The sequence below is a fragment of the Mirounga angustirostris genome, unplaced genomic scaffold (genome assembly GCF_029215605.1).
Source record: "Mirounga angustirostris isolate CCGP_5_RB_7025 unplaced genomic scaffold, mMirAng1.0.hap1 SCAF_9, whole genome shotgun sequence".
Lineage (NCBI taxonomy): Eukaryota > Metazoa > Chordata > Mammalia > Carnivora > Phocidae > Mirounga > Mirounga angustirostris.
The window spans coordinates 63,044,263-63,067,312 of record NW_026991717.1 but is presented as its reverse complement, the minus strand read 5'-3'; the positions used below and the strand labels follow the sequence as shown (position 1 = coordinate 63,067,312).

Genomic DNA, 23,050 nt, shown 5'->3' with positions numbered 1-23,050 from the left:
TTGTAAGTTCGAGCCCCATGTTGGGTGTAGAGATTACTTAAAAATAAAATCTTTAAAAAAATGGTGGAGAAATCTGAGAACCAAGAGGCAAGGAGCAGTGAACACCTACTCCCAGCTCCCCTCTCTGGGAACTGCCACCTCTCACCACCCTCAAGTTCACAGGAGGATGACTCCCTCGTACCTGGGTTTGTTCAAAAGCCCCTGCTCCCCTGGCCACAACTGAGCCCACCATATTTTCTTCCTCAGGAAACTGGAACGGGGACTAAGAGTCCAGTGCCAGTGGAGGCTGCTGCCCTGAAGAGGAAAAGACGCCAAACCTTGGGAGATGAGACATAGCTGTATTTTCTGCCTGTGGACTGTGCAGTAGAGATGAGAAATTTGAAGGTCAGAGAGACTATATGGCTTTGCCTAAGGATGCACACTTGTTACGATTTTCACAGAACTAGAGTCCAGCTTTTCTGAATTCAAAATTAGACAGGAAACAGCTGGGTCAGGGTGCCCTAAGAACTCTAGACGTGGGAGCAACTTGAATCAGACAGCAAGGGGTGATCTCAGCCTGGCCAGCCACCCAAGAAGTTTCAAGCCAAGGGCAAGCACTCAAAGGTATCTCTCTATGCTCAAAACATCAAAGAAATTCTGGTGCTTGAAATATCCCTCGATGGGCTCAGAGACTTGCTTTAGAGCACTTGCAGAGAATTTACACTGCCTCAACCTGCGCCTACTGAGCGGCCACGGACTCCCCGGAAACTACAACTCCCATTATGCATCGCGACTGCGTGGACTAAACCTGGGATAAACTACAAGCCCCAGAATTCCTTGGCGGAGAGAGGGAGATACGCGAGTACGAAGGGGCGGAGGGGCGTATTCACGTCGGCCGCGCGGGACCGTTAAATTTGAAATTTGGAGGGTTCGAGGTGGCTGGTTTGCCGAGGAGGCAGGGGCAAACTTTTGTCCCTCTGGTCGCTTCGTTACCTCGAAGGGCAAGTTGCAGAAGGAAGCCCAGGCGGTCTGCGGCCCTGAAGAAAGGCCTGCGGCAGGACGAGGGCCTGAACCGGGAATGCAGGATGGCGGCGATGAAGAAGGAAGGGGGTGCCCTGAGGTAGGTACCCGAGAAAGGTTGCCGGGAGCTCTGCCTGCGAGACCCGATGGTGTAGCCGGTGACAGAGGCTCCGCTCAGAGCTGTCCAGAGGAACACGGTCGGGAGAAGAGCGGCCCGGCTGGAGCCTCCTTCCTGCTGGAGTTGGGCGCAAGGGTCGGAGGTGAAGACGGGGTTAGTTAGCATCGACCTCGGTGGGGTGAGGGCACGTGAGAACCCTGCTGCACCCAGCTTCAAAGCAAAGGAGTCTGTGCGACCCCAATGGCACAAAGAATTTGGAATTTATAGTGTGGTCTGTGTATCTCCGCTCAGCCATTTGCTGGCTCTTTGACCTTGGACTCATCTTAGTACGGAAAATGCTGGTGGGGGGTGGGTGGCGTAACTGGGTGACGGGCTTTAAGGAGAGCACTTGATTTAATGAGCACTGACTGGGTGTTACATGCAACTGATGAGTCAGTGAATTCTACCTCTAAAACTAATAATACAGTATATGTTAATTAAATTGAATTTAAATAAAAAAGGATAGCAGAGATATAATAAATTGCTACTTAAATTGAAATCATACTGTAATCTTGTAAATAAAATCACAGTTGTCTTTTTTTTTTAAATACTGAAAATGCTGATGAATTCAAAGTATGTGTAAAGTAACTGCTTCCAAATAAGTGCCAAACAAATGGTAGGTGCTTCCATGTCAATGGCATACTTAGAAATATAAAAAGCCCTTCTCTGCATGCTTGCTGCTTTTCCTTATATAAATACATATCAGTTCTTCTAGGTTGGAATTCTGAATGCATTTTATTTTTTTTTAAGATTTTATTTATTTATTTGAGAGAGAATGTGAAAGAGAGAGAGCATGAGCAGGGGTAGGGGTAGAGGGACAAGCAGACTCCCTGCTGAGTGGGGAGCCCTTGGGGGGGGCGGCCCCATCCCAAGACCCTGAGATCATGACCTGAGCCAAGTCAGATGCTTAACCTGCTGAGCTACCCAGGCACCCCAAGCTACGCATTTTCATTATGGGGTGCACAATACTTAGATAAATGCCGTGTGGAGAACTCTTTAACTCGTGCAACAAATATTTATTGACTACCTCCTAAGCACTAAATATGGCAAATAAACAAAAGACACAAAAATCCCTGCCCTTGTGCAATTTAGTTTCTGGGGTGGGATGAGGGTGGGGGCAGCAGACAATAAACAAGAAAAATAAACTAAAAGCTAGATGGTCAGTATGAAAAGAACTAAAACGATGGGGAGCAGGGGCACTGGTGCAATTTTAGACAGTTTTGAACAGGGGGCCTCACTGAGAAGGTGTCATCTGGGTCAAGACTTGAAGGAAACTGCCCCGTGTTGGGTTCCCTGCTCAGTATAGAGTCTGCTTCTCCCTCTCCCTCTGCCGCTTCCCCTGCTTCTGCTCTCTCTCTCTCTCTCTCAAATAAATAAATAAATAAAATCTTTAAAAAAAAAAAAAAGACTTGAAGGAAACTTAAGAGCTAGTCAAGCACGTATCTGGGGGAAGTACAGAAATTTGGAGGGTTAGGGTTAGGGGAGGGAGCTGCACCTGGCAAGTAGCTGGAGCCAAGTGAACCAGAAGAGTAAAAGGAAATGAAGGATGAGGTAAAGGCAAGGATGTGAAGATTGTAAAGACTTGGTTTTTATTCTGGTTCAAAAGTCAGTGGAAGGTTTTGAGCAGAGGAAAGACAGGATCTGGTATGAGTTTCAATAGGATCATTGGCTGCAGTGTTGAAAAGACTAAGGCAGAAAAGGATGAAAGCAGGGAGACCAGTTATGAGGTTATTAAAATAATCCAGGCAAGAGAAGATATTAGCTTGAGCCAGGCTAGAAACAGTGGAGAAGATAAGAGGTTGATTTCTGAATCTATTTCGAAGGTAGAGCTAGTAGGATTTGCCAGTAACTGGAGGTGGGGGATAATGAGAGGGGTGTCAGGGTTGGCACTGTGATTTGGGCTTGAGCAACTGGAAACTAAACGAGATGATGCATTTAGTGGTAAGCAACTGGAAAAATGAAAGTGCCATTTATTTGAGATGAAGGAAGACTGTGGGAGGAGCAGGTCTGGAAGGAAGCAAGAGGAGCAAGGAGGGAGGGGAGCAGTCCCAGCTCAGTTTGGGACATTAGCTGAGGTAGTTTAATTGCTATTTCAAGATCAAGAGAAGACATTCAGATGAACTCCGCAAACATTTATTCAGTGCTTACTAGAGTCAGATCCTATATTAGACCATCGGGGTTGTGAAAATAAATGACAAGGCCCTTACAATTATAAGATTCACACAATATGGTTAAAAAGATGTGAGTAGTTACAACCTAAATTATTAATCACTTACAGTTTACCTTCTTGAGTGTTTTCAGCTCTCATCTAGACTGAGGTCACATGTAACTTTCACTTTATTTCTAAGATTAGTGCCTGTTTCTCTGTTTTAAGCCCAGAGATGGTGTCTCTCAGACAGAAGTAGGCTTCTATCTGTCAGTTGCAGAGCTCTGAAGTTCAGAGCACATACCCCATATGGTGATTGCCTCCAAAAAACTTGTGGGAATTTCCCCATCAGTAGGCTTGATGGAATGGGGGGGCGGAGGCAGTTGTGACCAGTAAATTGTATTTTTGTCTGCTTCTGCTCTGGGCTACCTGTATATACATATACACTTCAGTTTTAAGTCACCAGTTGAAACATGGGGTGTTAGTCTGACAAACTGCTTATTTTTTAAAAAAGATTTTATTTATTTATTTATTTATTTGAGAGTGAGAGAGAGCAAGCTCACAAGCAAGGGGAGGGGCAGAGGGAGAGGGACAAGCAGACTCCATGCTGAGCAGAGCCCAACGTGGGGCTCAGTCCCCAAACCCTGAGATCATGACCTGAGCCTCAATCAAGAGTAAGATGCTTAACCAGCTGAGCCACCCCGGCACCCCGGTTTGCTAATTTTAAACTAAACGAGATGATGCATTTAGTGGTAAGCATAGAACTGCTTTTTGTCTGCGTTGCCAAATTTATAATTTTTTCCCCTTCTTTTCTTCCTGCCTTAAACTTTATTCTTATAACTGTCCACAGTACCCTAGTTAGATTCTCTCTTCTGTTAGGCAATACTACAGCCATAAACTTGGAATCCAGGTCACAGAAAGGCTCAGACACTTAGGAGTGTAAGAACACTACTCATGTGCCAGCCCACCATATTCAGCCCAAAGATCATGAATAATCACTTATTTGAAAACATTTACAATAATCTAGTGATTTAATAATACTTATACATATATATGTTTATATATATACTTACATATACGTGTAAGTATGAAGTTTACTTTTATTTCTCTCTTTACAGTGAAGCCATGTCCTTGGAGGGAGATGAGTGGGAGCTGAGTAAAGAAAATGTCCAACCGCTAAGGCAGGGGCGGATCATGTCCACACTTCAGGGCGCGTTGGCGCAGCAAGAATCTGCCTCTAACGCTACTCTTCAGCAGCAGAAACGGTGTGTAGAACGGTGGGGGATCACCCTGTCATCATTCATCCTCAAGGCGGGATGGTAATGGAGATGTGGATCCATGCAGATTGGCATAGGAAATACTTTTCAAAAATTGATAGTGTGAGAATCTGTTCGCCACCTGCTTTTTCATCACACAACAGCTACCTAAAGATCTCCTTGAGTATGATTAAGAACAAGAGCTATAGGATTTCATTTCATTATGGAGCAGCCAAACTCTTGTATCAATAGAAATAGATCTTATACAGGGGACAATGAGAAGCAAAGTAAAACAAGTATCATATTAAACAGTATTTATCAAAAGTATAATGTCATGCTGGATCTCTAAATGGAATTAACTCTTTAATAGTAATCAGTTAAAGAAATTGCTTCCTTGGATTCCGAGTAGTGAGGGAGAGGGGAATCTGCTATCTTGCATGTGTACTCAATTTTTAACCTTCTAGGAAAGCATTTTTGAGAGTATGCCAAAAAGAAATAGTGATCTCCAAAGAAAATATAAACCCGAGAGAAATTAAATTTATACTAGAATGTTTCTCATGAATGATTTAATGAAGTCTGAAAAAAGAGAAGCTGAAAAATACTACAGTTGGCCCTTGAACAATACAGGGATTAGGGGTGCCGACCCTCCGTGCAGTAGAAAATCCACGTGTAAATTTTGACTCCCAAAACTTAACTATTAAAAGCCTCTTGACTGGAAACCTTACCAATAACATAAACAGTTAACACGTATTTTGTATGTTATATATATCATATACTGTATTCTTATAATAAAGTAAGCTAGAGAAAAGAAAATGTTAAGAAAATCATAAAGAGAAAATATGCTTACGGTACTGTACACTATTTACTTGAAAAAAATCCACATATGAGTAGACCCGTGTAGTTGAAACCCATGTTGTTCAAGGGTCAACTGTACTACGTTATTCAAATGGACCCACAGAACTTGCTTTCCTTTGACTAATACCTGTTTTGATAAATACACTTTTTTCAAAAAAGTGAACTAAAGCATCAGTTTCTACCTTTAATCTCTGACAAAAAAATTTCACTGTCATAGGCAATTTCAAAACTTCGGGTTATAATGTAATGAATATCCTCACTCATCTCATTGGATCTTTAAAAGCATTGAGTTTTATTTCAGAGATGGTGGTATTCTATTCTTAACTCTTCTTCCTGGTTTCTGTGACATTTTACTAGTGTTTCCACTTCTCTAACCTTCCTTTTTTCTTATTGGCTTCCTACTGCATTTTACCTAAGTCTTTTGTTCATTGCTCTATGTGTCCTTACAAATTCACGTTTTTCAGGATTGTTTAACTACTGTTTACGTCTCTTATTTGCCTTCTAAATGTCTTTTTATCTACCTGTAATATATAATCACTAGTGTATTAAATACTGAATCTCTTCTCTCATAAATGACCTTTCCATTTTGGTTAATGGTACCAAAACTCACTTGAATGATTTTACTCGTTGCCCTCTCATCCTAATTTTATTTAGTCCGTTACTAAGGTCTGGGATTTTTTTCTTAAAGTATAATTTACATGCTATGAAATGCTCAGATTTTTAAGTTTATGATTTAATCAATTTTGACATGCATTTCAAGACAGAGAACATTTTTATTACCTCCAAAAGTTCTCTCAATGCCCATTCCCAATCAACGTTCTTCCGCTCCTCATGAAGCAACCAGTGATCAGATACCTATCATCATAGGTTATTTTTGCTTATTCTAGAAGATTATATGAATGGGGTCATAGGTTCTTTCACTCAGCATGTTTTATTAGGCCTTTCGTGTTGCATGATCAGTAGATTATTCCTTTTTATTACTGAGCTGTATTCCATTTGTTTATCCATTTATCAGTTGATGGACATTAGATGCTTTACAGTTTTGTGCTTCATGAATAAAGCTGCTGTAGACATTCTTGTACAAGGATTTTTGTGAACATTTTCATTTCTCTTAGAATAGAACTAATGGGTCAAAGAATAAACGTGTGTTTAACTTTTAAGAAACTGGCAGTTTTCCAAAGAGATTATAACATTTTACACTTCTGTCAGCAATGTATGAGAGTTCGCTTGCTCCAAATCCACTTCAGTATATGGTGGTGTCAGTCTTTTTTCGTTTTAGCCATTTCGGTGGATATGTAATAGTATCTCATTATGGTTTTATTTGTCATTTCCCTGGTGACTAATGATGTGAGCACTTTTTCACATGGTTATTGGCCTTTTATATATCTTCTTTTGTGGTATATTTGTTCAGACATTTTGCCCAGTTTTAAAATTGGGTTACAAGAGACCTTTATATAGTCTGTATATAAGACCTTTATCAAATAATGTGTTACAAACATTTTCTTCCAGTTCATGGCTACCTATTTTCATGGGAGTGTTTTCTGATAAGCAGAAGTTTTTCATTTAGATGAAGTTTAATGAATTACTGTTTTTCTTTTACGGTTAGTGTTTTTTCTGTCTTTAGATCTTTGCAGAGATCCAAATTTGCAAAGATATTCTCCTGTGTTTTCTTCTAGTAGCTTTATTGTTTTAGCTTTTATGTTTCAGTCTATGATTCATCTTAAATTTATCCTTGTGTATAGTGTAAGGCTGGGGTAAAAGTTCTTCCCCCACCCCCCATAAGGATTTCTAGTTGTTCTGCCTCCATTTGTTGGAAGAGATTATTTTCTTTACCCCCACTGAATTGCTCTATGAAAATTCCCTTGTGAAAAAAGAAATCATTTGATTGTATATGTGTGGATTATTTCTGGCCTGTCTGTTCTCTTCCATTGATCTAATTGCTTATCCTTTCACCAATTACACATTTTCTTGATTAGCTTTATATAATAAATCTTGACTTTGGGCAGAGTGAGTTCTCCAACTTTTGTTGTTCTTTTTCAAAATTATTTTGGCTATTTTTGGTCCTTTGCTTTTCCAAACAAATTTTAAAATCATCTTGTCAGTTTCTAGAAAAGAGTCTTGTGAGATTTTGTTTGGATTGCATTGCATCTGTAGATACATTGGGAGGATTGCTGATTTTATTTTGTCTTAGATTTTATTTTTTCACCATTTCTGTAGATAATCGCCTCATTATCTCATACTGAAATCACCATTTTAGCTTCATAATTGTGGTTCCTTTTCTAATTTCTTCTATTCTTAAAATATTAATTGATCTTTTTGAAATCTTTACTTAACATATTCAAGATACTCTCCCATTAAAGAACCAGTAGTGGCTTGAGCAGGTGGAATCCAAAGTCCTTATTTTTAATTTAGTTTTATTTTTTTGAAGTAATCTTTATGCCCAACGTGGAGCTTGAACTCACAGCCCTGAGCTACATGCTCCGCAGACTGAGCCAGCCAGGTGCCCAAAGTCTTTAAATTTACATTTAAAACATGCCCTTCTTGGGGTGCTTGGGTGGCTCAGTCAGTTAAGCATCTGCCTTTGGCTCAGGTCATGATCCCAAGGTCCTGGGATTGAGCCCCACATCAAGCTCCTTGCTCAGCAGGGAGTCTGTTTCTCCCTCTCCCTCTGACTGCTGCTCCCCCTGCTTGTGTTCTCTCTGTCAAATAAATAAATACAATCTTAAAAAAAACAAACATGCCCTTCTTACTTCGCCAGTAGGCATTCTAATGTAGTGTTAGACTACTACTGACCTCCTGACAATATGTCAGAAGGAGGATCATCTGCTCCTGGAGCACGGTTATATGTATATATGTACATCATTGTAAGGTTAATCCCTTACTATTCCTATCTCCATTTATTCCTAATACTAACTGTATCTTATAGCTCAGTTTCCTCTGGATAAACTCTCCCACTTTTACAACTTTATTCAATACTGATTTCTTGGAAATCTTGGAAAACTCCATTTTTCTTTCAAATTTTATGGTTCCTTCAGAGTCCCACCTTCTGATGCTGCTTCTGTGATACCTCCTTTTGACTTATCAAAGCTTTTACTATCCATTCTTGGCAATTATAATATACTATCCTGCTTTGTATTGTTAGTTAATTTTCCCTTTGTGTACTTTGTCTTTCTTATTAGAGTATAAATTCCTTTGTGTCAGGAACTATTTTATAGTTCTTTGTATGAAATGTAACCCTTTCTACAGTTTTTATTGATGAAACATTTATCTAAATTGTGGTTTATTACTCAGTACTTCCTATCATTTACTGAGTGCTTATTATGTCTAAACACTTTATACTAAGCGTAATCAACCTAATAAGATAGGTGCTACAGTAGTCCTGCCTGACCTGTGATTTCACTTTCCTCAGTTTCACTTACCTGCTGTCAACTGTGGCCCAGGAGCAGATGATCGATCCTCCTTATGACATTTTGTCAGGAGGTCAGTAGTAGTCTAACACTACATTAGAATGCCTACAACATTCACCTCACTTCATCTCATTGTGTAGGCATTTTATCATCTCACATCATCACAAGAGGAAGATGAAAGATGAGTACAGTACAAGATAGTTTGAGAGAGAGAGACCACATTCACATAACTCTTATTATAGTATATTGTTACAGTTGTTCTATTTTGTTATTGTTGTTAATCCCTTACTCTGACTAATATATAAGTTGAAGTTTCTCATAGATATGTATGTACAGGAATAAAACATAGTATATATAAGTTTCAGAAGTATCCTCAATTTCAGGCATCCATTGGAGGTCTTGGAAACTATCCCCCTGCAGATAAAGGGAGGATTTCTTTATTATTATCTCCATTTTACAGATGAGAAGACTGAAAATAGAATTTAAACTACTTGTCTAATGTCACTCTGCTAGTGATTAGTAGAGCTGCTAATTTGAACCTAGGGATTCTTGTTCCAGAGCCTTAAACTGCTGTGTAATTCTGTTTTTCTATATGTTATTTTGGAATTTGTTTATCTAATTTCCCCATGTTTTGTCCTTCCTGTTATATTATCAGGCAGTATCTTGATTATTTCTATGTTTCTTCCTGTTTAATAAATCCTCAAACTCCAGTGCAGTTATTTGGATCAGTATTAAACACTTAAAAAATGAATAAAAATGAAGGTGACACTTGTTTATTTGGCTATTATCCCCATTGCTAATGCTAACATTTTCTGTTTAAATTTCAGGGCATTTGAATCTGAAATTCGATTTTACACTGGAAATGACCCTCTGGATGTTTGGGATAGGTGGGTCTTTTTTCATTTAACAAGGGCACTAGAAACTTAACAGATGAGTCCTTATGGCCATGCTTCTCAAATTAGGGTGTACAGAGCAATGTCAGAGTACAAAGTGGTATCTTGGGGACACAGAGAGACAGATTAATCACAGTGTTTCTTTCTGAGGTGTTCACGACTGAAGAAATTTCAAATTTGTGGCATGCATCTGAGAACTACACCCTTTTATCTCCAAACCCATTATTTTCCAGAGGCACATGTTAGCAATATTTGGAAAAGTTTGAGGGATATAGGTTTAGGACATGAGGGCCTCTCTAAATAAACATACTTTCAAATTAGATATTTCTGCTTAAGAAAGTCAAGAATGGGTCTTGGTGCAAGAATAAAAGTACACATTAAACTTTAAAATTATTCTTTTGTGGCACCTGTGTGGCTCAGTTGGCTAAGAATCTGCCTTCGGCTCAGGTCATGATCCCAGGGAGTCCTAGGATCGAGTCCCGCAGCGGGCTCCCTGCTCAGGGGGATGTCTGCTTCTCCCTCTCCCCCTGCTCCTTCTCTTGCTCCCTCTCTCTCTCAAGTAAAATCTTTAGAAGTAAATAAGTGAGTAAATAAATAAATAAAATTATTCTTTCCCTTTCCATTTAGGTATATTAATTGGACAGAGCAGAACTATCCTCAGGGGGGGAAAGAGAGTAATATGTCAACATTATTAGAAAGAGCTGTTGAAGCACTACAAGGAGAAAAACGATACTATAATGATCCCCGATTTCTTAGTCTCTGGCTTAAATTGGTAAGTCTTTCTTAAGTGCTGTTTGAATGTAAAATATTAAGCCAGGAGATTTTCTCTAGAGCTTTCTGGTACACACCAAAAAAATGGCAAAACTTGAGCCATTTAGTAGGTACTAAACATTTAATACATGCTCAATATTTGTTAAATTAGTTCTACTTAAAGATGGATTTTAATGTAAAGGTTTTTTTTTTTAACCCCTTTAAAAGTGATCATAAGGCCTGTATACCTCCTCATGGGAGTGGAGTATTTATTTCAAATATAATTGGGCCATGCAACTGTACTGGGGGAGGCCATGTAGGAGCCAACACATGGCAGTAGTATGATTGTGAAAAAGTTTTTGTTGGGGCACCTGGGTGGCTCAGTTGGTTAAGCGACTGCCTTCGGCTCAGGTCATGATCCTGGAGTCCCGGGATCGAGTCCCGCATCGGACTCCCTGCTCGGCGGGGAGTCTGCTTCTCCCTCTGACCCTCCCCCCTCTCATGCTCTCTCTATCTCATTCTCTCTCTCAAATAAATAAATAAAATCTTTAAAAAAAAAAAAAAAAAAGTTTTTGTAGGTGATTCTGGTATCCCTTTGGCCCCTTTCTGAGAATCAACACCATGAAAAGGTAATGTTTTTTATGTAGTATATTGCTACATCCAAAAATATCTGCCTGACCACTTTATACTGTCTCATTTGACATGTAGTTCTTTTATTTCTAGAACACTCTTGAGGATTTTTTTATGAAAACATCTTCGAATAAGATAATGACCAGAATTTCTTAGATACTAATTTCATTGCCTTTATCCTAAAAGAGATTAGAAAAAGTAAGTGATAAATATTTAGAATAGAATGTTAGATAATAGAAAATTAGATAATGGATAACTAGATACTTATAAAAATAAATTATTTTTCTTAAAAATAAAAAATGAACTATAAAAATAGATAATTATATAATAGAATTCTAAATAATAGAATATTTACAACAACCATTGTAATATGATAGAATATTGACATTTGAAATTGATAAAATTTCTGGCTAAAATATATCTCTTGAGGAGAGCTTATCTTAAACCTCAAATATCACTAAAAAAGGAAATTAGGTGAGTCCTGAAGGCATAAGCTATCTTGGTTTCCATAGGACATTTGACATATGTTGGCATCATTATTAACAAGTTGGAGAAATTATCTGTAGGGTATTAGTGACAGGAGTCTATGACAAAGGATGGTACCCAAAGCATGTTGTTAGCATGGAGACTATGGTCCCTGGTAGCTTACTAATGGATTTTGTTCTTCATTCCATCCTACATAATATTCTTATCCTAAATAACATTCTTATATGTGATTTACTAAAAGTTTGGACTAGATAAACCTCTAAAGTAATTCTTTATCCCAGAATTCTATGATTATATTTAGTTGGAGCTATTAAAAGTAACAGCTGGAATAATTTTTCTGTTCATAAATGCTAACCTGGTGCTGGTACTGAAGAGTAATGATATTATCATAAAATAAAAAGCATAGTCTAGACCAGAGCTACTGAAGAATGGTCTGCAGACTGTTCAAGATAAGTATAAAAGTTCAGAGCAAGCATTTAGAAGTTTTGCTAAGTTTTGTTAACAAATTTGACATTGCCACAACATCCAAACACATCATCATTTTTCTAGTAACTTCTATTTTTATTGTATTTTTTAAAAATACTAGTCAACAATGGGGAAAAAGAATACCAGTCAATAGTGGAATGGAAACTTGAAACACACACCAAAACTAGCCCCTTTCCCACAGGCAATCTGAGAATCGCTGGTCTAGACAACCCTCAGATTCAAATGATCAGCCCTAGTATGATCAGCAATAATCTGAACTTTGTAGATGGTTAACAGGGTGCATATTGAACTATTTTGCTGAGGTTTTTCTCTTTATGGAATGGTCAAGAGGAGTAACAGTTGGGTTCCTCACACTACTTTCTTTGCTTTGCAGAAAAATTTCTCCAGTCTAAGAGTTATTTTTGTAAGGGATAACTACAATCTAGCTAAGGAAAAAATTGTTTTTAGGAAATATCCAGGATTTTTAGTTAAAAGTGTAAAATTGTTTTAGTTGGCTTGTTAGAGGTTACCAAAAAGATTTGTTTAACTTTTGGATATATTAATCTAACCATGTGGTCCTTTTATTTATGTTATTTCTTAAGTAATCTCATTCAGACTCTAGAATAACCTGATATTTATTGGCTGTTTCATGCTGAACCAGAGCTATTTAGAAAGCCATTAACAAGTGCAGTCAATGTTAACCTTTATTTATGTAGTAACAGATATCAAGGACTGGATCTGATACTGATAACATATTCAGAATTAGAACTTCGCTTGAATTGCCATCACATATGGGAAAACATCACTCATTTGGATAAGTGAAAAACTAGTTACTGAATTACTACAGAATTAAACTATAAAATACTAATTGTTTTGTCAAAGATGTAAATGGAGCATTTCATTTATTCAATTTTCTACCAGACCCTGGCTAGGGATTAGGATATAGTGGATAGTAATGTTTTGTGCCTTTGTGGAGCTTACTTTATTGGAAAAGACAGATGTTAAGCATTTAATTGTCACAAAAGAGAAAGCAGGAAAGTATTGAGTTGCATAGGAGGGAATATATACAAGGAGGACTTAACCTAGGCTAGACAATCAGGAACAGATAGAGATGAGAGAAAATATATCTAGTAAATAAACAGGAGAAAATGTTAGCCTCCTTAGTAGTATAAGAACTCCTAATTAGAACACTGAAATGCAATTTTTATATGAAATTAGAAACTTAAAAATAGGTATTTTCTGTGAAATTAGTATTTGGGAATAACTACTAGCATTTTAAATTTGTACAACCCTCTTAGAAAGCAAGTTGTTACTTTTTAGGGTGCCTGGGTGGCTCAGTTGGTTAGGCGGCTGCCTTCGGCTCAGGTCATGATCCTGGAGTCCTGGGATCAAGTCCCACATCGGGCTCCCTGCTCCTCAGGGAGTCTGCTTCCCCCTCTGCTGCTCCCCCTGCTCCCCCTGCTCCCCCTGCTCCCGCTCTCTCTCTCTCTGTGTCAAATAAATAAATAGATAAAAATCTTTAAAAAAAAAAAGCAATTTGTGACTTTTTAACATAGTTCTAGTTCTGAAAATTTATCTTAAGGCAGTAATATGAACATGAAAGGTTGTGTGCATGACAATGTTTGTTATAGAATTATATGTAATTGGGCAAAGTAGAAACTGCATATCCAAAAAATAGGGGAGTGGCTAAATGATGGAAGATTATTGGATGGAACATTATTTATCTAAAAATAATAAAGAATAAGCAGCAGCATGGAAAAATGAATGATGGACGGTTCGATGGATGGTTAAGTAGAATAAAAGCAAATTTTCTTATGATTAAAACTTTATAAAATGATAAAAAACCCTTTTGTGCTATATAAAATGATATATGTTCTTTTTTTCCTCAAGGAAAAAATATATATCAAACTGTTAATAATGTGGGATTTTTATTGACTCATTACCCTATCTTCTTACTACTAGAATTATCTACATTTTATCTGGTCTTATAAGATCCTTCTAAAATACAGATTTGACCATGTCATTCCTTTGCTTATAGCTCTCCCACCCCAACACACATACATTCACTATCAGGTAGGTTTAAAATTAATTGTCTTGACATTTAAGACCTGTCACACCCTTTTTTCCAAGCTCCTGTCTTGTCTGCATCTCTATAAACTTTTAGTTTCTGTCTTTGCTTATACCATTTTCTCTGTGTAGAATGCCTTCCTTTCCCATTCTCTACCAGATGTAAGTCTATTCCTCCCTCAAGGCCACACTCAAAAATGTCATACCTTCTTGAAGTCTTTCCTTCTCATCCCTTTTTCTTACAAATTAATCTCTTTTGTCTACTTTTTAACTCTTCCCAGTGTAGTCTTTATAACATTGCATTATAATAGATAAATATTTTTTCAATGCAGAAACTACATATAGTAACTCCAGTGATTACTTGGCACATAAAAGACAGTAAGTGAATAGAAATTGGTTGACTGTTAATGCTTTTAATTTGTTACAGGGACGTTTATGCAATGAGCCTTTGGATATGTACAGTTATTTACACAGCCAAGGGATCGGTGTTTCACTTGCTCAGTTCTATATCTCATGGGCTGAAGAATATGAAGCTAGAGAAAACTTTAAGAAAGCAGATAAGATATTTCAGGAAGGGATTCAACAGAAGGCCGAACCACTGGAACGACTGCAGTCACAGCACCGGTAAACTTCTCGAGCTTGTCTTCACTCTTTAAAACTAATAGATAAAAATAGTTGGTTTTGCATCTGAATAAAATGCTCTCATGGATTGGCAAATTTACTTAGTTACTATTTAATTTTTTAAAAGACCAATTTTTATTTAACATTTAGTAAAATCTACTCTTTGGTGTACAATTCTGTAAGTTTTCACAAATGAATAGAGACATGTAACCATTACCATGATCAAGTTTCACCACTCCATAGAATTTCCTTATGCTCTCTCCCTTAGTAGTTTAACACTTACTCTCATTCCCAAACCCTGGCAACCACTGATCTAGTCTCTAGCCCTGTAGTTTTGCCTTTTCCATGATATCACATAAATGGCATCATACAATGTAGCCTTTTGAGTCTGACTGCTTTCATTTAGCATAATGCATTTCAGTTGTTAAATTGGTTCTACTGTAAAGATGGATTTTATATGTATATTCTGAATACAAGTCTTTTGTCAGGTATGTGACTTGTAAATCTTCTCCCAGTTTAACTGTGATCTGTTTGTTCTCTTAGCAGTGTGTTTTATAGAACAAAATTTTTAATTTTGAAGAAGTCTAACTTATTTATTTTTTGTGTGAATCATGCTCTTGGTATATCTGAGAACTCTGTTTAGCGAAAGATTGCAAACATTTTGTTTTCATCTTGAAATTTAAAAAAAAAAATTTTGAGTATAGTTGATACACAACCGTTGCATTAGCTTCAGGTGTATAAGATAGTGATTCTACAAGTTGATACATTATGCTGTACTCATTGCAAGTATAGCTATTATCTGTCACCATACAAAGCCCTTATAATATCACTGACTATATTTCTTTCTTTTTTTTTTTTTTAAGATTTTATTTATTTATTTGACAGAGAGAGACACAGCGAGAGAGGGAACACAAGCAGGGGGAGCAGGAGAGGGAGAAGCAGGCTTCCCACTGAGCAGGGAGCCCGATGCGGGGCTCGATCCCAGGACCCTGGGATCATGACCTGAGCCGAAGGCAGACGCTTAACCGACTGAGCCACCCAGGCGCCCCCACTGACTATATTTCTTATGCTATACCTTTTATTCCCATGACTTACTCATTCTATAACTGGAAGCCTGTGTCTCCCTCTCCTTTTCACTCATTTTGCCCAGCCCACGCACCCCCGTCCCCTCTGGCAACCATCAGTTTGTTCTCTGTATTTATAGGTCTTAGTCTGCTTTTTGTTTGTTTATTCCTTTTTTTTTCCTTTTAGATTCCACATGAATGAAATCATACGGTATTTTTCTTTCTCAGTCTGACTTATTTCACTTAGCATAATGTGCTGTAGGTACATCCATGTTGTCACCAGTGGCACCATCTCATGCTTTTTTATGGCTCCCTAATATTCCATTATATATACATATCTTCCTTATCTATTTGACTATTGATAGACACTTAGGTTGCTTCTATATCTTAGCTATTGTAAATACTGCAATAAACATAGGTGTGCATATATCTTTTTGAATTAGTGTTTTTGTTTTCTTTGGGTAAATACCCAGTAGTAGAATTACTGTATTATATGGTATTTCTATGTTTAATTTTTTCTTAAAGATTTATTTATTTATTTGAGAGAGAGAGAGCACACTAGTAGGGGTAGGGGCAGAGGTAGAGAAATCTTCACTCCCCCCTGAGGGCGGAGCCCGACATGGGCTTAATCCCATGACCTGTGAGATCATGACCTGAAACCAAGAGCTGGACGCCCAACAGATTGAACCACCCAGGTGCCCCAGTCTTGAAGTTTTTATAGTTTTATTTTTTATATTTAGCTCTCTGATCCATTTTCAGTTAATTTTTTTAGAAAGTATTGATCAAAAAAAAAAAAGTATTGATCAAGGTTCTTTTTTTTTGCATACGAACCCCCATTTGTTCTTGTACCACTTGTTGAAAAGATTTTCTCCATTGAATTGACTTTGCACCTTTGTCAAAAATCATATTTGACATAAAAAAAAAAGTATTTGTGTAGGTTTATTTCTGTTATTCTGTTCTTTTGATCTGTGTATCTGTTAATTAGTGTACCATGGTATCTAGGTTGCTGTACCTTTATACTTTATAGTAAGTCTAGAAATCGGGTAAATATGAGACCTCCACCTTCGTTCTTCTTTTTAGCCCTTCTGGTTCTTTGACTTTCTGTATAAGTGTTAGAATTAGCTTCCAGAAATTGGATAGCCACATGCAGAAGAATGAAACTGGACCATTTCCTTACACCACACACAGAAATAGACTCCAAATGGTTGAAAGACCTCAATGTGAGACAGGAGTCCATCAAAATCCTAAAGGAGAACACAGGCAGCAACCTCTTCGACCTCAGCCACAGCAACTTCTTAGAAACATCACCAAAGGCAAGGGAAGGAAGGGCAAAAATGAACCATTGCGACTTCATCAAGATAAAAAGCTTTTGCAAAGCAAAGGAAACAGTCAACAAAACCAAAAGACAACCGACAGAATGGGAGAAGATATTTGCAAATGACATATCAGATAAAGGGCTAGTATCCAAAATCTATAAAGAACTTATCAAACTCAACACCCAAAGAACAAAGAATCCAATCAAGAAATGGGCAGAAGACATGAACAGACATTTTTCCAAAGAAGACATCCAAATGGCCAACAGACACATGAAAAAGTGCTCAATATCACTCGGCATCAGGGAAATCCAAATCAAAACCTCAATGAGATACCACCTCACACCAGTCAGAATGGCTAAAATTAACAAGTCAGGAAACGACAGATGTTGGCGGGGATGCGGAGAAAGGGGAACCCTCCTACACTGTTGGTAGGAATGCAAGCTGGTGCAGCCACTCTGGAAAACAGTATGGAGGTTACTCAAAAAGTTGAAAATAGAGCTACCATATGATCCAGCAATTGCACTACTGGGTATTTACCCCAAAGATACAAAAGTAGGGATCCAAAAGGGTACGTGCACCCCGATATTTATAGCAGCAATGTCCACAATAGCCAAACTGTGGAAAGAGCCAAGATGTCCATCGACAGATGAATGGAAAAAGAAGATGTGGTATATTTATACAATGGAATATTATGCAGCCATCAAAAGGAATGAGATCTTGCCATTTGCAACGACATGGATGGAACTGGAGGGTATTATGCTGAGCGAAATAAGTCAGAGAAAGACATGTATCATATGACCTCACTGATATGAGGAATTCTTAATCTCAGGAAACAAACTGAGGGTTGCTGGAGTGGGGGGGTGGGTGGAAGGGATGGGGTGACTGGGTGATAGACACTGGGGAGGGTGGAGGGTATGTGCTCTGATAAGCGCTGTGAATTGTGCAAGACTGTTGAATCTCATATCTGTACCTCTGAAACAAATAATGCAATATATGTTAAGGAAAAAAAAAAAAGAAGAAGATAGCAGGAGGGGAAGAATGAAGGGGGTGAAATCGGAGGGGTAGACGAACCATGAGAGACGATGGACTCTGAAAAACAAACTGAGGGTTCTAGAGGGGAGGGTGGTGGGAGGATGGGTTAGCCTGGTGATGGGTATTGAGGAGGGCACGTTCTGCATGGAGCACTGGGTGTTATGCACAAACAATGAATCATGAAACACTACATCTAAAACTAATGATGTAATGTATGGGGATTAACATAACAATAAAAAAATTTAAAAAAAAAGAATTAGCTTCCAGGATTTTGACTAGTATTTTGCATAAACTTGGTATATTTCTCCATTTATTTAGATCTTTGATTTCTTTGAGTAAGCTTTGGTAGTATTTGTCTTTTGAGGAATTGACTCTTTCATCTATGAGGTTATGAGCATAGAGTTGTTTATAGTATTTATTTTCCTATTAATGTTTGTAGGTTATATAGTGATCTCCCCTCTTTCATTCCTGATATTGGTAATTTGTGTCTTCTCTTTTTACCTCAGTCTGGCTAGAAGTTTATCGATTTTATTGATCTTTTTAGGGAACCAGCTTTTGGTTTCATTGCTTTTTCTTGATTGATTTTTTTTCTTCTTATTTTTATTAATTTCTGCTTTTTATTATTTCCTTCTTTGTGCTTGCTTTGAGTTTAACTTGCTCTTTTTCTGGTTTAAGATGATAGCCTATTTCACTAATTCTAGATCTTCTTATCTAATATAAAACTTTCTTTCTAAACACTGCTTTAGCTATCTTCCACAAATTCTGACATAATACTGTATTTTTCATTTTCATTCAGAACAACATTTTTTAATTTCCCATATGTTGTCCCTTTGACTCATGGGTTATTTAGAAGTATATTAATTAAAAAAAAATTTTTTTTTAAGATTTTTTTTATTTATTTATTTGAGACAGAGAGAATGAGAGAGAGAGAGCACATGAGAGGGGGGAGGGTCAGAGGCAGAAGCAGGCTCCCTGCTGAGCAGGGAGCCCGATGCGGACTCGATCCAGGGACTCCAGGATCATGACCTGGGCCGAAGGCAGTCACTTAATCAACTGAGCCACCCAGGCGCCCTAGAAGTATATTAATTTAATTGGGAAATGTTTAGAGATTTTTCAGATGTCTCTCTGTTACTGATTTCTAGTTTAATTCCATTATGGTCAGAGAACATAATTTGTATGGTTTCAGTTTTTTTTAATTTGTTAAGTTTTGTTTTATGGCCCAGAATATGGTCTGTCGTTGGTGAATATTCCATGGACACTTGAAAAATATGTGTTTTCTGCTGTTTAGGGATGGAATGTTTTTTATATGTCACGTAGGTCAAGTTGATAGGTCGTCTGTTCTGGTCTTCTGTTTCCTTGCTGATTTTCTATCTACTTGTTCTATCAGTTACTGAGAGAGGAATTTTGAAGTCCCTTTTATTATGACTTTGTCTATTTTTCCCTAAGTCCCATTTGTTTTGCTTTATATATTTTGAAGTTCTGAAGCATGCACATTTAGAATTGACCCCTTTGTCAGTATATAATGTCTCTCTTTATCCCTGGTCATACACGTTCTGAAGTCTCCTTGGTCTGCTACTAGCACAGCCACTCTGGCGTCCTTTTGTTTATATGCTATATCTTTTTCCTTCCCTTTTTTTTTTTTTTAACAGTTTTAGAGTTGTGTGACCATCACCACTGTCTAATTTTAGAACATATTTAACACCCCAAAATGAAGCCCATACTCATTAGCACTCACTCCCCATTCCCTCTCACCCACTTCCAGGCAACCAGTTATCTGCTTTCTCTCTCTAGATTTGCCTATTCTGGGCTTTGCACATAGATGGAATCCTATGTTATGTGGTCTGTTGTGACTGGCTTCTTTCACTTAGCATACTGTTTGGAAGGTTCATCATAGTATATTCATCACTGATGAACATAGTTGTGTCGTATATTAGTATTTCATTCCCTTCTATTGCTCAGTAATAACCCATTCAGTGACTATGCCACATTTTGCTTATCCATTCATGCAATAATGAACATTTAGGTTGTTTCCATTTTTTGGCTCTTGTGAAACAATGCTGCTGCAAACATTCATGATGCAGGCTTTTGTATGGATTTTCTTTCATTGTTATTCCATGTCTTCATGTTTAAAGTGGGTTTTTCATCACAGCAAATAGTTGGGTCTTGTTTTTTCCTCAGCTCTCACAATATCTTTTTAAATGGTGTATTTAGAACATTTAATTATTAATTGGATTGGATTTAGATCTATTATTTTCTTATTTGTTCTCAATTTGTTCTCTATCTTTTGTTCCTCTGTTGCCTCTTTCCTGCCTTCTTTTGGATTGTGTGAATTTTTTTTTTTTTTTTAAGATTTTATTTATTTATTTGCGAGAGAGAATGAGAGACAGAGAGCATGAGAGGGAGGAGGGTCAGAGGGAGAAGCAGACTCCCCGCTGAGCAGGGAGCCCGATGCGGAACTCGATCTCAGGACTCCAGGATCATGACCTGAGCCGAAGGCAGTCACTTAACCGACTGAGCCACCCAGGCGCCCAGTGAATATTTTTTAATATTTCATTTTAATTTATTTTATTGGCTTTTTTTTTGTCTGTTACTATTTTTTTTAGTGGTTGTCTAGGGTATATTATAAACAGACCTGATCTTTCATGGTCTACTTAGGGTTGATATTTTACCACTTCAAGTAAAAAAATAAAGAAGCTTTATAACCATATAGGTCCCTTGATCTTCCCTACTTTTTTGGTATACTTGTCATATGTATTACATCTACATACATTGAAAACCCCACCAGACAATGTTATAATTTTTGTTTTCAACAGCCTTAACATATTTAAAGAACTTTGGAGGAAAATGGTCTTTTGTATTTATCATTTTGTTCTTCCTTCATTCCTGAAGTCCCAAGTTCTCCTCTAGTATAATTTCCCTTTAGCCTGAAGAGGTTTGTTTAGACATTCATTTAGAGTGAGCCTATGGCTAATAAATTTCCTTAGTTTTCTTCATCTGAGAATGATTTCATTTCATCCTCATTCCTGAAGGATATTTTCACTGGATGTAGAATTCTGGGTCAACAGTTCTTTTCTTTTTTCTCTTTTTAAATTTAATTTATTTATATGAGAGAGAGAGAGAGAGCATGAGCAGTGGGGAGGGGCAGAGGGCAAGGGAGAAGAGCAGACTCCCCACTGAGCAGAGAGCCGGAAGCGGGGCTCCATCCCAGGACCCTGGGATCATGACCTGAGATGAAGGCAGACGCTTAATGACTGAGCCACCCAGACACCCCTCAATAGTTCTTTAATTTCAATGCTTTAAAAATGTTGTTGCACTGTCTTCTGGACTCCATGATTTCTGATGAGAATGGTTCCTTCTCTATATGTAATATGTTGATTTTCTCTGGGTGCATTTAAGATTTTTCTCTTTTCTTTTTTTAAGATGTTATTTATTTGACAGAGAAAGAGAGCGTGCGCACAAGCCAGGGGTGGGGGTTGTAGAGAGAGAAGCAGACTTCCCGCTGAGCAGGGAGCCTGATGTGGGACTCGATCCCAGGACCCTGGGATCATGACCTGAGCCGAAGGTAGACACTTTGGTTTTTTTTAAGATTTTATTTATTTATTTGACAGAGAGAGAGAGAAAGTGAGAGAGCACAAGCAAGGGGAGAGGGAGAGGGAGAAGCAGGCTTCCCGCTGAGCAAGGAGCCCAATGCAAGACTCGATCCCAGGACCCTGGGATCATGACCTGAGCTGAGGCAGACGCTTAACCGACTGAGCCACCCAGGCGCCCCTGTTTTTGTTTTTAATTTTTTAACCTTTCTTTTTTCTGTTCTTCAGAATGGCTAATTTTTGTTGATTGGTCCTCAAGTTCATTTACTCTTTCCTTAGCCATCTCCATTCTGATATTGAGTTCATCCAGTGAATTTTTTATTTCAGATAATGTGTTTTTCAGGTCTAAATTTTCCATTTGATTCTTTTTTATAGTGTTTGTGTCTCTGCTGAGAACTTCTGTCTTTCTATTTATTTCAGATATTTTTACCTTTATCTCTCAGAACGTCGTTATAATAGCTGCTTTTAAATTTCTGTCTGGAAATTCCCAACACCTAGGTCATCTTGATTTTGATTGATTGCCTTTTTCTTTGAGAATTGATCACATTTTCCTGGTTCTTTGTCTGTCAGGTCATTTTGGATTATATCCTGGACATTTATCCTGTTACTATGTTATTAGACTCTGAGTCCTATTGGTTGATTTTCTCTGGGGAATGTTGATATTTTGTCTTAGTAGGCAACCAACCCTCAGATATCACAAGTTCTTTCTCTGATGGATAGTGGTTCCATTGACAGTTCAATTTTCAAGACATTTGGGTCTATCCCACATGTAGGCTGCTCAGGGGTTAGTCTAGGACTTGCGCAATGGTTTATATCATAGTTCACTTCTCAAAGCCTTTTTTGTGCTACTTTGGGCCTGCCTTCTGCATGCATAGCTCAGGAGTGAGTCCAGGGCTTGTGCCAATTCATGTAGAGAATTAGGAGATCCCCTTCTTCGGCTCGTCCTCTCTAGTACCTCTCCCACATTCGTTGGCCCTCAGAGTCCCCTTTTCCCAGTACTCTGGACAGAAAGATGAGGTTTTAGCTTCCCACACCATCGTTGCAACAATTTTAAACCACAAGAGAAAAGAGAAGAAGAAAAAAAAAAAAACAGGAAACAACCCTGTGTGGTTTGTTTCTTCAAGTTTGACTCCTCTCTACAGTCCACTTGCTTTTGTTTACTTTTCAGAGGCCTCAGTTGCTTTTTTTGTATTTTGTTTAGAGTTTTTAATTCTACCCAGTGAGAGAGAGGCTATCACGGGCTTATTCCGTCTTGGCCAGCACTTGCAGTTTATTCTGTTTTTTTACCCTTTTGATAATACGGAAAGCTTTGACAACAG

At 37.9% G+C, this 23,050-nt stretch overlaps 1 protein-coding gene across 2 annotated transcripts in view; it reads left to right on the top strand.

The window, feature by feature from the left end:
* Positions 1-853: 853 nt before the first annotated feature.
* The window catches only part of BUB1B (BUB1 mitotic checkpoint serine/threonine kinase B), a 52,626-nt gene continuing 30,429 nt past the window's right edge, over positions 854-23,050 (top strand). The window contains exons 1-5 of one of the 2 annotated variants that reach the window (XM_045900361.3): positions 854-1,099; positions 4,421-4,567; positions 9,648-9,707; positions 10,341-10,485; positions 14,539-14,735. In XM_045900361.3, coding sequence (XP_045756317.1) covers positions 1,065-1,099; positions 4,421-4,567; positions 9,648-9,707; positions 10,341-10,485; positions 14,539-14,735 — 584 coding nt within the window. In that variant the 5' untranslated portion in view covers positions 854-1,064. The remainder of the gene's footprint in view (positions 1,100-4,420; positions 4,568-9,647; positions 9,708-10,340; positions 10,486-14,538; positions 14,736-23,050) is intronic. The other variant, XM_045900362.3, reaches the window with a different exon arrangement.